The sequence below is a fragment of the Oncorhynchus keta genome, chromosome 11, assembly GCF_023373465.1.
Source record: "Oncorhynchus keta strain PuntledgeMale-10-30-2019 chromosome 11, Oket_V2, whole genome shotgun sequence".
Lineage (NCBI taxonomy): Eukaryota > Metazoa > Chordata > Actinopteri > Salmoniformes > Salmonidae > Oncorhynchus > Oncorhynchus keta.
The window spans coordinates 54509129-54524354 of NC_068431.1; the positions used below are offsets into that span (position 1 = coordinate 54509129).

Sequence of the window (15226 nt, forward strand, 5' to 3'; positions counted from 1 at the left end):
ATAGTGAATCAGAGATACAAACGTATTTTCTTCTGTATCCTATGAAAGCAGTGCTTTTTTTTCCAATGCCACAACTCTTAGTCCCCATTTGAGGGTGAATAAGGGTAAAAACTCCTCCAATTTAACCTGGGCAATATGATGCCTTTCAAAGGGTTTGATTTCTGTGGCTAATTAACTTATGACTACAACCGACTGAGGCTCCCTCTTTTAAGGATCCTTTTCTTTCCTCAACTCCAGGAATGGGATATCCACAAGGGGTAAAACAATCCCTGTGTGTGCACAAAGACAGCTATTGTGACTGGTTGGGGATAGTGAATCTTAATCCACCATTAAAAGGTGCCACTGTCACTCTCTTTCAACGTGGGTGGTGTATCCAGTCCGGAACCTCAAATCCAACCATCTGAGATAAATTTGGTTAAAAGGAACATTGTTCACAGATAGGGCCAATGCATGCTAGGCTACTTCTCCCACTGTATAGAATGCATTGCTCCCTTCAAAGCAGGGTAAAAACAAGTATATCATTCACCCCTTCAAAACTGCTTCTATAGGTTCAAATGGAGCATTTACATGTTAAAAAAAAAAAAAAAAAACATTTTACATTAGAATAACTATAAAACATGTACTACTCCAGTGTCCTTTCATCAATGAGCTGGGGAGGTCTCACCTTAAGCCTACTGAAACAATCATAGGCAATCAAGAATAACCTCCAGTTTCATATCCAACATCACAGGGTAGAATAAAAACATCTTTGATCACTTACTGAGTATGGTACGGTGTGGCCGGCACTGTTTTAATATAAGTGCTAAAAAAGACATAGAAACAAAATATAACATGGAGGGGGGGGGTGAAAAGAAAATAAGAAACCTGCCTGCACTGTGTGTCATTAATGTATAAGCTCAAAGTCTTAAGGCTGGCTGGATGGATCATCAGACCTGACTGTCATGGTGGATGGAGAGAGAGAAATGGGGTCACTGACTTTGTTCACTATTTATACATTTTTTGGCCTTTAAGTGACTTCCTGGTTTTGATGGTTGTTATAGTGACGGCAGTCAGTAAAGGAACCTCTGTGTGGTGGAATGTCATGATATTGCTCTTGGTGCAGATTGACAGGCCATGTGACAGACAGACATACAGACAGATGGACGGACAGACAGATAGGGCAGGTCCATGTCCAGCATTCAGTAGTATAGCACTGGGGGAGGGGCCAGGTGGTTCTGTGACTCGCTCTTAGTAGACAACCCGAAAAGGTCAGAGGCCATCAGCTGCCGAGCCAATTGGCTGGCTTCAGCCCACTGCTTTGTGTGATTGGCCAGTCCATGGAGTGGTGTGACTGAGGCTTCTATAGGGTTAAACAAAGCGCTTCCTCTTTCCAGTTATAAACAGTAACAGCCTCCACCTAACATGTTGAATAAGAAAAGTGATGATGAGGGTGGTGATGAAGAGGATGAAGAAGTTAAAGGTGGATGGCTTGGGTAAAGAAGACGTGGATCAGCTGCCCCTCTCTCTCTCTCTTTCATCCTCCCCTCGTTCAGCGCAGCATGCAGAGCCTCTGCTTCCTCCCAAGGACGGCCCCTCCTCAGGAGACCTGGAGAGACAAAGAAAGAGAGAGACAGAAAAGAGAGAGAGAAGAGGAAATGGAGAGTGTGGTTAGGCTCTGGCCTCCCCACAGGATGTTCCCATGTAATTAGTGCTCCAGTGCTCCTCGGCTCGGCCATCTGTCTGGTGGCTCTGCTCTGCCTGGCTCTGGGTCGGCCTGGCTCTGCTCCGATACACCAACCCCACTGGGAGCAGCTATGGAGCTATGGAACTCCACACTACTCCTCTCCACTCCATACAAACCTAAACACCACAAACACTGTCTGGTGGCTCTGCCTGGCTCTGGTTCAGCCTGGCTCTACTCTGATACACTCGCTGCCCGCTGGGAATGATCCAGCAATAATGGACCTCTCCTTCACACCAAAACATGGCCACACTTGGGAACAGATAACCAGCTGATAGATCTCTTCACAGTCTACGCTAAAACATGAACACGCATGTTTGTGTTTACTCCCTCAATTTGTGCCACATCGACACCTTTAAACCTACTGCACTGAAACAGATGTATTGGGGGATATAACACCTGTCTCACTCAGCCAAAAGGTTTGTTGTTGTTGTTCCCTCCCTCCCTACTGAATTAGAGAAGTGTGTGTGTGGATGCTCCAGCGCTCTGCTGAGAACTACAATAGGATTAGAGCAGTAGAGCAGGGGGCGTGGCTGGTTGCTGTTCCACTGTTTCTCCCTCATAGTACCACCAGCCTCCCATCCACAACAAGAGTAATTACCTTAAACGCTGCAAGATTATAGGATTTCAGAGAACAATGTGTTTGTGTGTGTGTGTGTGCCACAAAGCCCAAAACTCTTAGTCAGAATTGCAGCTTTATTATGGTCATTATTTCCAATGATTGTCTTACACAATAAGAGGTTGGCAATAACATTCCCCTGGAAAGAAAGGATGCTTTGAAAACTGATACTGGCAGACTAGCAGGTGTAAGATATGTTTGCATTAGACACCAGTGGAGGCTGCTGAGGGGAGGATGGCTCATAATAGTGGCTGGAATGGAATGGCATCAAACACATGGAAACTGTTCTCACCAATGAATGTGCCACCAACCTCCTCTGTTAGACACAGCCTTACTGAAGCATGTCTGGAGTGGTGGAATTCTACAGCAGTATTCCAGAACTAGCACCTTCTCCAAAGCTCTTTTGGTTAACATTGGGGGAAGTGACCAGGAGGAAGATTAAGCAGGGACACATGCTGATCAGCCTGAGTGCTGCCCCAAAAATGCAATCAAACCAATTGGAGGGGGTGTTGCTCAGGAGGGAGGCTGCAAATCATGACAAAGGGAGGTTGGGAGGCAGCAAATAGACACAGAATGCCTTGACTTGGCTGGCTACATGCATAGTTTGCATATACCCAGCATGGTTTAGCTAGGCTTGACTGGCTACAATACCAGGGTTGGCTTGCCTGGGCAGAATGGATAGGCTGCACTACTTAGACCCACAAAACAGCTTGGTAGTCATGAGGATAGATAGACACATTATGAAAAGGCACACTAGGAGGGCAGTATCTTGGCACACAGAACCAAATCTTGTGCATGTGCTGGCTTCTCTTTTGCTGCTACATTTAACAGTGTCAACAAGAGTCTAGGAGGGCAGAAATGTGGATCAAATTCACCTACCCACCCCCACATTAACTGGAAGGAAGAGCCCCTTCCCTGGCCTCATGTCTGGTCTGGTGCCCGATGGAGGGTAGACCACACTGGGGTGGGTGTACTACTACTACGGTATGTGTGGTCTGTAGTTATGCCTCTCTCTGTACCCTCTGGATCCTAAACCCAACTAGTAGAACCCTGTTGAGTACTCACTTTTGTTGAATGGAGAAAAATATATAGTCTGGATTTACTGTCTCCAGCTGCAAAAACAGGTTTGAATAGAGGGGACGTTTGGAGCTGCATTGAAAAATGGACCACCTGAATGAATGGTCAACCACAAGTTGGAACTGGGAGAGCGAATGCTGAGAAAACATCCTGCTGTCAAATCTAACAGTGAAATCTTGACAGTTTATAACATGTATTCTTCTGTGGGTTAACAAGCGCTAGCTGATGGTGTAAACAACTAATTGACCGATGTCGCTTCAATTACTTGAATTCCATTTTGTTCAGGTTTTTTCGGAGCTCAACGTGCAGCTTCTCTAGCGATAAATCGATTCTAGCCCGATGTAGTAGGGGTGTTGTAGTTTCCAACAAACCAATATTCTACATAGTTTAGCGCAGAAAAAGTGGTAATAAACTTCAATGACCTCAATCCATTGCGCTCCTTGTCGATCTGTGTGGGCTCTACCTGAAAATACATGATCTACTCTAAGTGATTGATAGTTGGTATCCAGTATTCATAACATTATGCCTTATTTACTTTAAAGAACTACTAAAATAGTGATTTGTCAGACAGGATAGGCCGCAGCTCTATAGAGATGACTTGGAATTAAGTAATAAAGTCATCAAATAAAACACACATTTGAAATATTTTAGTAAAGTAATATGAACAAATTATGGTTAAAGATGCACTATGCATTCATTGAAATATCTTTTCCATAACCAAAAATATTGTATTTTCAGCTGTTTGTAACCGAAAGTAATAGAGGCAAAAACAAAACTTAAGCATAAAAATAGCCCACACAGAAGAAATCTACCACTTCTTAAACAATGACAGATCAGGATCTCAGCGATCACTGCCTCATTGCCTGTATCCGCTATACGGCCACTCTTCATCACTGTCAAACGCTTCCTAAAACACATCTGCGAGCAGGCCTTTCTAATTGACCTGGCCCGGGTATCCTGGAAGGATATTGACCTCATCCCGTCGGTAGAGGATGCCTAGTCATTCTATAAAAGTAATTTCCTCCCCAACCTGTTGCGACTCTCGGGGGAGTATTTTCATTTTTGGAAAAAAAACATTCCCGTTTTAAACGTGATATTTTGTCAGGACAAGATGCTAGAATATGGATATCATTGACAGCTTTGGATAGAAAACACTAACGTTTCCAAAACTGTAAAGATATTGTCTGTGAGTATAACAGAACTGATGTTGCAGGCGAAAGCCTGAGAAAAATCCAATCCGGAAGTGCCCCATATTTTGAAAGTGCTGCGTTCCAATGAGTCCCTATTGAGCTGTGAATGTGCTATCAACCAGCTTACGCTTTATACGTATTCCCCAAGGTGTCTACAGCATAGTGACGTAGTTTTACACATTTATGTTGAAGAATAGCCGTAGGCGGCTACATTGCGCATGTGGTCAACTGATGCCCCCAGAGAGGTTCTCGCGTAAAATACAGAGGTAGCCATTACTCCAATCGGTCCTACTGAAAAACTAATTGTCCCGATGGATATATTATTGAATAGATATTTGAAAAACACCTTGAGGATTGATTATAAACAACGTTTGCCATGTTTCTGTCGATATTATGGAGCTAATTTGGAATATTTTTCGCCGTTTTCGTGACTGCAATTTCCGGGCGATTTCTCAGCCAAACGTGAAGAACAAACAGAGCTATTTCGCCTACAAAAATAATATTTAGGAAAAAAAGGAACATTTGCTATCTAACTGGGAGTCTCGTGAGTGAAAACATCCAAAGCTCATCAAAGGTAAACAATTTAATTTTATTACTTTTCTGATTTCCGTGACCAAGTTACCTGTTGCTAGCTGGACAAAATGCTATGCTAGGCTATCGATAAACTTACACAAATGCTTGTCTAGCTTTGGCTGTAAAGCATATTTTGAAAATCTGAGATGACAGGGTGATTAACAAAAGGCTAAGCTGTGTCTCAATATATTTCATTTGTGATTTTCATGAATATGAATATTTTCTAGGGATATTTATGTCTGTTGCATCATGCAAATTAGTTTCAGGCGATGATTACGCTCCCGCATGCGGGATTGGGAGTCAGAGGTTTTAAATAAGCATGCCCCTTTCAAAAAATGTAGAAATAAGAACAGATACAGCCCTTGATTCACTCCAGACCCGACTGCCCTCGACCAGCACAAAAACTTCCTGTGGTGGACTGCACTAGCATCGAAGTCCCCGCAATATGCAACTTTTCAGGGAAGTCAGGAACCAATACACGCAGTCAGTCAGGAAAGCAAAGGCTAGCTTTTTCAAACAGAAATTTGCATCCTGTAGCTCTAACTACAAAATGTTTTGGGACACTGTAAAGTCCATGGAGAATCAGAGCACCTCCTCCCAACTGCCCACTGCACTGAGGCTAGGAAACACTGTTACCACCAATAAATCCACGTCAATCGAGAATTTCAATAAGCTTTCCTCCTGGCTACCCCAACCCCGGCTAACAGCTCTGCACCCCCCGCAGCTACTTTCCCAAGCATCTCCCAGCTTCTCCTTCACCCAAATCCAGATAACAGATGTTCTGAAAAAGCTGCAAAACCTGGACCCGTACAAATCAGCTGAGCTAGACAATCTGGACCCTCTCTTTCTAAAATTATCCGCCACCATTGTTGCAATCCCTATTACCAGTCTGTTCAACCTCTTTCGTATCATCTGAGATCCCCAAAGATTGGAAAGCTGCCGCAGTCATCCCCCTCTTCAAAGGGCGTGACACTCTAGACCGAAACAGTTACAGACCTATATCCATCCTGCCCTGCCTTTCTAAAGTCTTCGAAAGCCAAGTTAACAAACAGATCACGGACCATTTCGATACCCACCGTACCTTCTCCGCTGGGCAGTCCGGTTTCTGAGCGGGCCACGGGTGCACCTCAGCCACGCTCAAGGTATTAAACGATATAACCGCCATTGATAAAAGACAGTACTGCGCAGCCGTATTCATCGATCTGGCCAAGGCTTTCGACTCTGTCAATCACCGTATTCTTATCGGCAGACTCAACAGCCTTGGTTTCTCACATGACTGCCTCGCCTGGTTCACCAACTACTTCTCAGATAGAGTTCAGTGTGTCAAATCGGAGGGCCTGTTGTCCGGACCTCTGGCAGTCTCTATGGGGGTACCACAGGGTTCAATTCTCGGGCCGACTCTTTTCTCTGTACATATCAACGATGTCGCTCTTGCTGCTGGTGATTCCCTGATCCAACTCTACGCAGACGACACCATTCTGTATTCTTTGGATACTGTGTTCACAAACCTCCAAACGAGCTTCAATGCCATGTATATATGCTGTAGCAGTCCTTCCGTGGCCTCCAACTGCTCTTAAACGCTAGTAAAATGAAATGCATGCTTTTCAACCGATCGCTGCCCGCACCCGCCTGCCCGACTAGCATCACAACTCTGGACGGTTCTGACTTAGAATACGTGGACAGCTACAAATACCTAGGTGTCTGGTTAGACTGTAAACTCTCCTTCCAGACTCATATTAAACATCTCCAATCCAAAATTAAATCTAGAATCGGATTCCTATTTCGCAACAAACCTCCTTCATTCACGCCGCCATACATACCCTACTAAAACTGACTATCCTACCGATCCTCGACTTCGGCACTGTCATTTACAAAATAGCCTCCAACACTCTACTCAGCAAACTGGATGCAGTCTATCACAGTGCCATCTGTTTTGTCACCAAAGCCCCATACACCACCCACCACTGCGACCTGTATGCTCTCATCGGCTGGCCCTCGCTACATATTCGTCGCCAGACCCACTGGCTCCAGGTCATCTATAAGTCCTTGCTAGGTAAAGCTCCACCTTATCTCAGCTCACTGGTCACCATAACAACACCCACCCATAGCACGCGCTCCAGCAGGTATATCTCACTGGTCATCCCCAAGGCCAACATCTACTTTGGCCGCCTTTCCTTCCATTTGTCTGCTGCCAATGACTGGAACGAATTGCAAAAATCGCTGAAGTTGGAGACTTTTATCTCCCTCGCTAACTTTAAACGTCAGCTTTCTGAGCAGCTAACCGATCGCTGCAGCTGTACACAGCCCATCTGTAAATAGCCCATCCAATCTACCTACCTCATCCCCATATTGTTTTTATTTACTTTTTGCTATTTTGCACACCAGTATTTCTACTTTCACATCATCATCTGCACATCTATCACTCCAGTGTTAATTTTCTTAATTAAGATGTGTAGTGTTAGGGCAAAAACCAAAACATGCACCCCTTGGGGTCCCGAGGACCAAGTTCGGGAAACGCTGGCTTAGACAGGTCTTTTACCATGCAATATTTTCAACCTACATATTTAACACACAATTACATTTTGCATGCATTTCTAAACACTATTGTCCTCACTTAGGATTTGAACTCACAACCTCTTGGTTCACAGCATCCTGATCTTCCTGCTACACCACCATGTCTGTGTCAATAATCAGATCATCTGACTATACTCCCCTCATTGATTTGATTTACTTGTTCCATCAATTTTCTTAGTTGTCCGATGTTGGTGGGGCATATGTTTTAATGTTACTTCTTAATCACTAGGATTTAAAGAGAATGCTTAGCAGTGCAGGTGAAAACAGCCATTGACACAGACATGGTTGCATAGTGGGAAGATCGTAATGCTGTGAGACAAGAGGTTGTGATTTCAAATCCCAGGTGAAAGCATGTTGACAAATAATGACTGTATTATATGAACATGCACAATGTAATCCTGTATGTTAAAAGCACTGTGTGAATGGATTGGTGGTTTTCCTTGATGGACTCGGGCAACAGTAACGTCTAATGAAACAAGTTTTAAAAAATTCGGAGTGGCTGTGGTTCCGAATGTTCAGGAAACCTGATTTGCCATTGCTAAAGATATGGAGATTTCTGCGCAAGTGGAGTCTTTTTTTTTTTACAAAGCGGTTTCCCACTTCGCTGCCTACACTCTGCTCTGCTGCCGCTTCTCCCTCCTTGATCTGCAATATGTCTGGTGTCGCCTCCAAAATTCATGTTGTACACAAAAGACATGGTCAACATGTTCGAAATACTGCATTCCATGACTCAGTAGGCTATTAAGCAGGAGCATATTTTTTTCTCACAATTCCTGACATTTAATCAGAGTAAAAATTCCCTGTCTTAAGTCAGTTAGGATAACCACTTTATTTTAAGAATATGAAATGTTAGAATAATAGTAGAGAGAATTTTTTATTTCAGCTTTCACATTTCCAGTGGGTCCGAAGTTTACAATTATTCAATTAGTATTTGGTGCATTGCCTTTAAAATGTTTAACTTGGGGAAATGTTTTGGGTAGCTTTCCACAAGCATCCCACAAGAAGTTGGGTGAATTTTTGACCATTCCTCCTGACAGAGCTGCTGTAACTGAGTCAGGTTTGTAGGCCTCCTTGCTCGCACACACTTTTTCAGTTCTGCCCACACATTTTCTATAGGATTGATCTCTGGGCTTTGTCATGGCCACTCCAATACCTTGACTTTGTTGTCCTTAAGCCATTTTGCCACAACTTTGAAGTATGCTTGGGGTCATTGTCCATTTGGAAGACCCATTTACGACCAAGCTTTATCTTCCTGACTGATGTTTTGAGATGTTACTTCAATATATCCACAGCCCTTTCCTACCTCATGAAGCCATCTATTTTGTGAATTGCACCAGACCCTTCTGTATCAAAGCACCCCCACAACATGATGCTGCCACCCCTGTGCTTCACGGTTGGGATGGTGTTCTTCGACTTGCAAGCATCCCCCTTTTTCCTCCAAACATAACGGTGGTCATTATGGCCAAACAGTTCTATTTTTGTTTCATCAGACCAGAGTATATTTCTCCAAAAAGTACAATCGTTGTCCCCATGTGCAGTTGCAAACCGTAGTCTGGCTTTTTTATGGCGGTTTTGGAACAGTGGCTTCTCCCTTGCTGAACGGCCTTTCAGGTTATGTTGATATAGGACTTGTTTTTACTGTGGATATAGATACTTTTGTACCTGTTTTCTCCAGCATCTTCACAAGGTCCTTTGCGATTGTTCTGGGATTGATTTGCACTTTTCGCAAGAACGTACGTTCATCTCTAGGAGACAGAAGGCGTCTCCTTCCTGAGCGGTATGACGGCTGCGTGGTCCCATGGTGTTTGTACTTGCATACTATTGTTTGTACAGATGAACGTGGTACCTTCAGGCATTTGGAAATTGCTCCCAAGGATGAACCAGACTTGTGGAGGTCCACAATTATTTTCTGAGGTCTTGGCTGATTTCTTTTGATTTTCCCATGATGTCATACAAAGAGGCACTGAGTTTGAAGGTAGGCCTTGAAAAACATCCACAGGTACACCTCCAATTGACTCAAATTATGTCAATTAGCCAATCAGAAGCTTCTAAAGACATTACATAATTTTCTGGAAATTTCCAAGCTGTTTAAAGGCACAATCAACTGTGTATGTAAACCTCTGACCCACTGGAATTGTGATACAGTGAAATAATCTGTCTGTAAACAATTGTTGCAAAAATTACTTGTGTTGTGCACAAAGTAGATGTCCTAACCAACTTTCCAAAACTATAGTTTGTTAACCTCTCTGCACACGGAACCCGGTAGCGGGATGAAATTCGACAACATACGATGATCGCTACATAAATGGTCATTTTAAACATTCATGAAAATACAAGTGTCTCACATGTTTCGAAAGCCGAGAATCTTGCTAATCCAACTGCGTTGTCAGATTTAAAAAAGGATTTCCTGCGAAAGAATACGATGCGATTATCTGAGGATAGAGCCCCATAAAAAACAACTATTTCAACTAGCACAGGCGTAAGAAAATCACAAACTGCAATAAAATAAATAGTTTACCTTTGATGATCTTCCTCTGTTTGCAATCCCAATGCTCATTGTTACACAATGAATGGTCTATTGTTTGATAAAATCCATTTTTACAGCCGAACACGAAACATTTTGTGAACCGCGTGTTCCGTCTCATTCCCTTTGACGATACACTCGAGGTAAATACACATACAAAACGTGACTTTTCCAGTCATGTTTGGTTTCATTTGTTACACAACCAAATCTTATGGGTCATTTTGCGGGACGTATCGACTGAAAGAAACCGATTAGAAGACAACAAGTAATGACATCATTGTGCACCAACGAATTTGCCCGCTGTTTCGTTGATTGACCGTATTTTAACCCAATGACCATTGATCGTCTTAAAATCTAGCTGGGAAGATAGCCAATGAGCTGAGGTAAACGGCAATATGTAATGTTTAAGTGTTGGAAGACGAACCCATGTAGTAAACTCCGGCGTAAAGAGGGTCATTCGCCATTGCAGTTTCATACCGGAAGAAGCAACGCATGTTGCGCACAGCGTTGTTTTGGTAAAGTGCATATTCAACTGTTTATATATCAATCAGTATGGCGACTAAGTCAGGGCAAGCTAAATCTAAGTCTAGATATACAGATGTACACACAATTTTAGAAGAAATTGATCGAGGATGATTCATTTAGCGATTCCCAAATGGAGGAATATTTTTTGAATTGGAGAGGACATCGTTTTGGACTGGTAAGTTCTTCTCATACTAATGCCGTTGTTTGAAATTAATAATATAAAATATTATTTGTGAAATGAAATAGCCTATTTGAGGCTGTTGAGGGGAGGGCAGGCCCACAATGGCCAAAGTGAAATGGAGACAGTAGATACAGCTGGTCTGTTGTAATATAATAAACACAGTAGATCTAGCTGGTCTGTCATAATATAATAGAGACAGTAGATCTAGCTGAAATGTCATAACATAAATGAGACAGTAGATCTAGCAGGTCTATAATAATATATTCAACCTTATGTTCCCTGTACTATATATATATATCTCTGTTTATTATACCTGTTGATACAGGGCTCATATGTGAAACAATTCTAACTGAACATTTTCTTCCACAGTGACACTGACTCCGAATGGGAGCCCCCAGTGCCAAGGTGTCCATCCTCCACTGAAGCTGGTTCATCCAGCTCCTGCCACAAGTGGTGTTCATCTGCCGAAATGTATTTCTGCAGGTATGGATGTGCTATGGCACCTGGCATAAGCAGCATAATAATGTGTTGAGGACTGAGGGTCTTCCAAATATTGAAAGTGTTATTTTGTAAATGTATATATTTTTTTCTTCATGTTTTTTCTCCATGTTTTTTTTGTTGGGGGGGGTGTGTTTGAATACCATTTTGGTATATAGTTATTCCATTCAAAATGTATAACTTCACCAATGTGGCCACTTGGGTATATTTGGGCTACTTGTGTGGGACACCTGGGTGACTTCATGATAAATGTCATGTAAGCACACTCATTTTGGAAGTTATCATTCTGAAACTTTGCACAAGTACTGTTGCCCTCTTATGTTTTTCACTGAAATTGTCCCCATCATCCTATCTGAATGCTTGTTTTATCTTGTTTATTTTAAAGATACAAAAATACAAAAACAAAACACATGTTTTTTTCATTGTATTATCTAAACCAGATCTATTGTGTTATATTATCCTACATTCAATTCATTTACACAAACTTGTAAGAGTGTTTTCTTTCAAATGGTACCAAGAATATGCATATCCTTGGTTCTGTGCCTGAGCTACAGGCTGTTAGATTAGGGTATGTCTTCAGGCAGAAATTGAAAAAAGTAGGGGGGTAGTAGCTCTAAGAGGTTTTAACAAGAAATGTGTGGAGTGGTTGAAAAACGAGTTTTAATGACTCCAACCTAAGTGTATGTAAAGTTCCAACTTCAACTGTATACATTTGACTGGAGTTAGTATCAAGCAAGCAAAGAGGTTAATTAGCCCGAGACAGGAGCACAAAGGGATAGATACATTCTTGACCCCATGTATAAACACGATAACCTTGAAAAGCCAAGTCACAATAACATGAAACACAAATCTTTGCCAATCAGTGGGTCAGGGTGTAATCTTGTTATTTTTAGTTTGTTACTCCAAAACCTCTCCATTGTCCTGCTGTGGAGAGTTGGCAATGCAGAACATTTCCCCTGTGTGTGTGTTTATTTTTTGGGGGACGGGGCGGGGGATTTGATAATTAATGTGAGAGGCTGAGCGGTGTGTGTGTCGGAGTGTGATAAGGGGATAAAGGAGGGAGGTGTGCCTGTGTGTGTGTGTGATAAAGAGAGGAAGGAGGGAGGGTACCAAGGCCAATAATGCCCTGACGACTCCTTGACGACATCCCTTATATACACAATAGACCTTGGAACCAAGAGGTACATCAAAGATCAATACGATGACATGAATGTTATCGCCATTGAAAAGGTCTATGGAAACTAGGGGAAAGTGCTTTCTAAGTATAATTAAAGTCTCCAATATTCCCAGTTATTTCAAAGACCATTGAATCAAAGTCTCCCACTTAAATGATGATTGTAGAGCATTGCGCCAGTGTCTTATGGGCACTACAACTTGTAGTTAGTTAGAAGGAAAAACTATTTTCTTATCGGAGATTGAAAGTTAATGCAATTTTTAAACAGTCATACACATCTGGCGTTAAGCCAGCGCAATTGTAAAACACACACTCGTTTGCAATCTCGACCTGTTAAAGCTGGCACTCTATTTTCAAACCCTGGTTGAACAGTGTAGAAGAGAACCTCCCCCAACAGTTTTTTTCCATTTTCATTAAGACCAGTGTGTAGGGGATCTAGTTTCAGGGGTTTCTTTTATGCATGTTGCGTTAGGGTTAATCCACCCGTAAGGAACAGTGCCCATATACACATGGAACAAGAGAGATGTGCTTTTTGTGCTGGTAAACCGTGTGTTTAGAAACATTTAAAAAACATGTATTTTTCCCATTTCGTTTCATTTGATTAAAAACAAGCATACCCCACCCCCTCTCAGTGAAGACAGTTTATTTTGTCCTGCCCAATGCATTTGCGAAGTAGTTAAGACTATCAACAAAGGGTTTGGCTCACAAGACCGCTTCGAAATAAATCTTAAATCACCAATAATATCAAGTTTAGGAGCAGTATCAAAACAGTGAGCGGGCATCCTGATTTTTTGTATGTAGGCTATTGTACTTTTTTTTTTACCAGCTCCTGTTATTATTTTGGATGCGTAAAAAAACCTAAGCGTAGATAAAATGTTAGTTATTTTCCTGTAAAAATTGATTGTCTTATGTTTCATTTGATTAAAAAAAAATGCCCTTAGTAGGTTACCATTACCCTACTATAAATCCTGTTTGGGCTAGGGGGCAGCATTTTCACTTTTGGATGAAAATCGTGCCCAGAGTAAACTACCTCCTACTCAGTCTCAGTCCTCAGCCTTAGTAGTATTGGCTATAAAACACTCTGAAGTTTCTAAAACTGTTTGAATGATGTCTGTGAGTATAACAGAACTCATATGGCAGGCAAAAAGCTGAGAAAAAATCCAAACAGGAAGTGGGAAATCTGAGGATTGTAGTTTTTCAACTCATCCCCTATTGAAGATACAGTGGGATATTGGTCATCTTGCACTTCCTAGGGCTTCCACTAGATGTTAACAGTCTTTAGAATGTTGTTTGATGCTTCTACTATGAAGGGGGGATGAATGAGAGGGGAATGAGTCAGAGGTCTGGCAGAGAGCCACGGGCTCGTGAAGCGCGGTCATGAGAAAGTTACCTCTCGTTCCATTGCTTTTCTACAGACATTGGAATTCTCCGGTTGGGACATTATTGAACATTTATGGTAAAAACATAGATTGATTCTATACATTTACATTACATTTAAGTCATTTAGCAGACGCTCTTATCCAGAGCGACTTACAAATTGGTGCATTCACCTTATGACATCCAGTGGAACAGCCACTTTACAATAGTGCATCTAAATCTTTTAAGGGGGGGGGGGGTGAGAAGGATTACTTTATCCTATCCTAGGTATTCCTTAAAGAGGTGGGGTTTCAGGTGTCTCCGGAAGGTGGTGATTGACTCCGCTGTCCTGGCGTCGTGAGGGAGTTTGTTCCACCATTGGGGGGCCAGAGCAGCAAACAGTTTTGACTGGGCTGAGCGGGAACTGTACTTCCTCAGTGGTAGGGAGGCGAGCAGGCCAGAGGTGGATGAACGCAGTGCCCTTGTTTGGGTGTAGGGCCTGATCAGAGCCTGGAGGTACTGAGGTGCCGTTCCCCTCACAGCTCCGTAGGCAAGCACCATGGTCTTGTAGCGGATGCGAGCTTCAACTGGAAGCCAGTGGAGAGAGCGGAGGAGCGGGGTGACGTGAGAGAACTTGGGAAGGTTGAACACCAGACGGGCTGCGGCGTTCTGGATGAGTTGTAGGGGTTTAATGGCACAGGCAGGGAGCCCAGCCAACAGCGAGTTGCAGTAATCCAGACGGGAGATGACAAGTGCCTGGATTAGGACCTGCGCCGCTTCCTGTGTGAGGCAGGGTCGTACTCTGCGGATGTTGTAGAGCATGAACCTACAGGAACGGGCCACCGCCTTGATGTTAGTTGATATGTGTGATATGTTTCTACGACCAGCAATATAACTTTTTAGAATTTTCTTCCGACATTTCCGCTGGAATTGGGAGTGCATTCTGATGAAGATCATCAAAGGTAAGTGAATATTTATAATGCTATTTCTGACTAATGTTGACTCCAACATGGCGGATATCTGTTTGGCTTGATTTGTCGTCTGAGCGCCGTACTCAGATTATGCTTTTTCCGTAAAGTTTTTTGGAAATCTGACACAGCGGTTGCATTAAGGAGAAGTTTATCTGAAGTTCCATGTATAATAGTTGTATCTATTATCAATGTTTATTATGAGTATTTCTGTGAATTGATGTGGCTCTCTGCAAAATCACCGTAT

General features: G+C 42.6%; 1 protein-coding gene across 2 annotated transcripts in view; it reads right to left on the minus strand.

The window, feature by feature from the left end:
- Positions 1-214: 214 nt before the first annotated feature.
- Positions 215-15226, minus strand: part of spns2 (SPNS lysolipid transporter 2, sphingosine-1-phosphate) — a 141605-nt gene continuing 126593 nt past the window's right edge. For both annotated transcript variants that reach the window (XM_035781343.2, XM_035781344.2), the window contains exon 13: positions 215-1585. In XM_035781343.2, coding sequence (XP_035637236.1) covers positions 1577-1585 — 9 coding nt within the window. In that variant the 3' untranslated portion in view covers positions 215-1576. The remainder of the gene's footprint in view (positions 1586-15226) is intronic.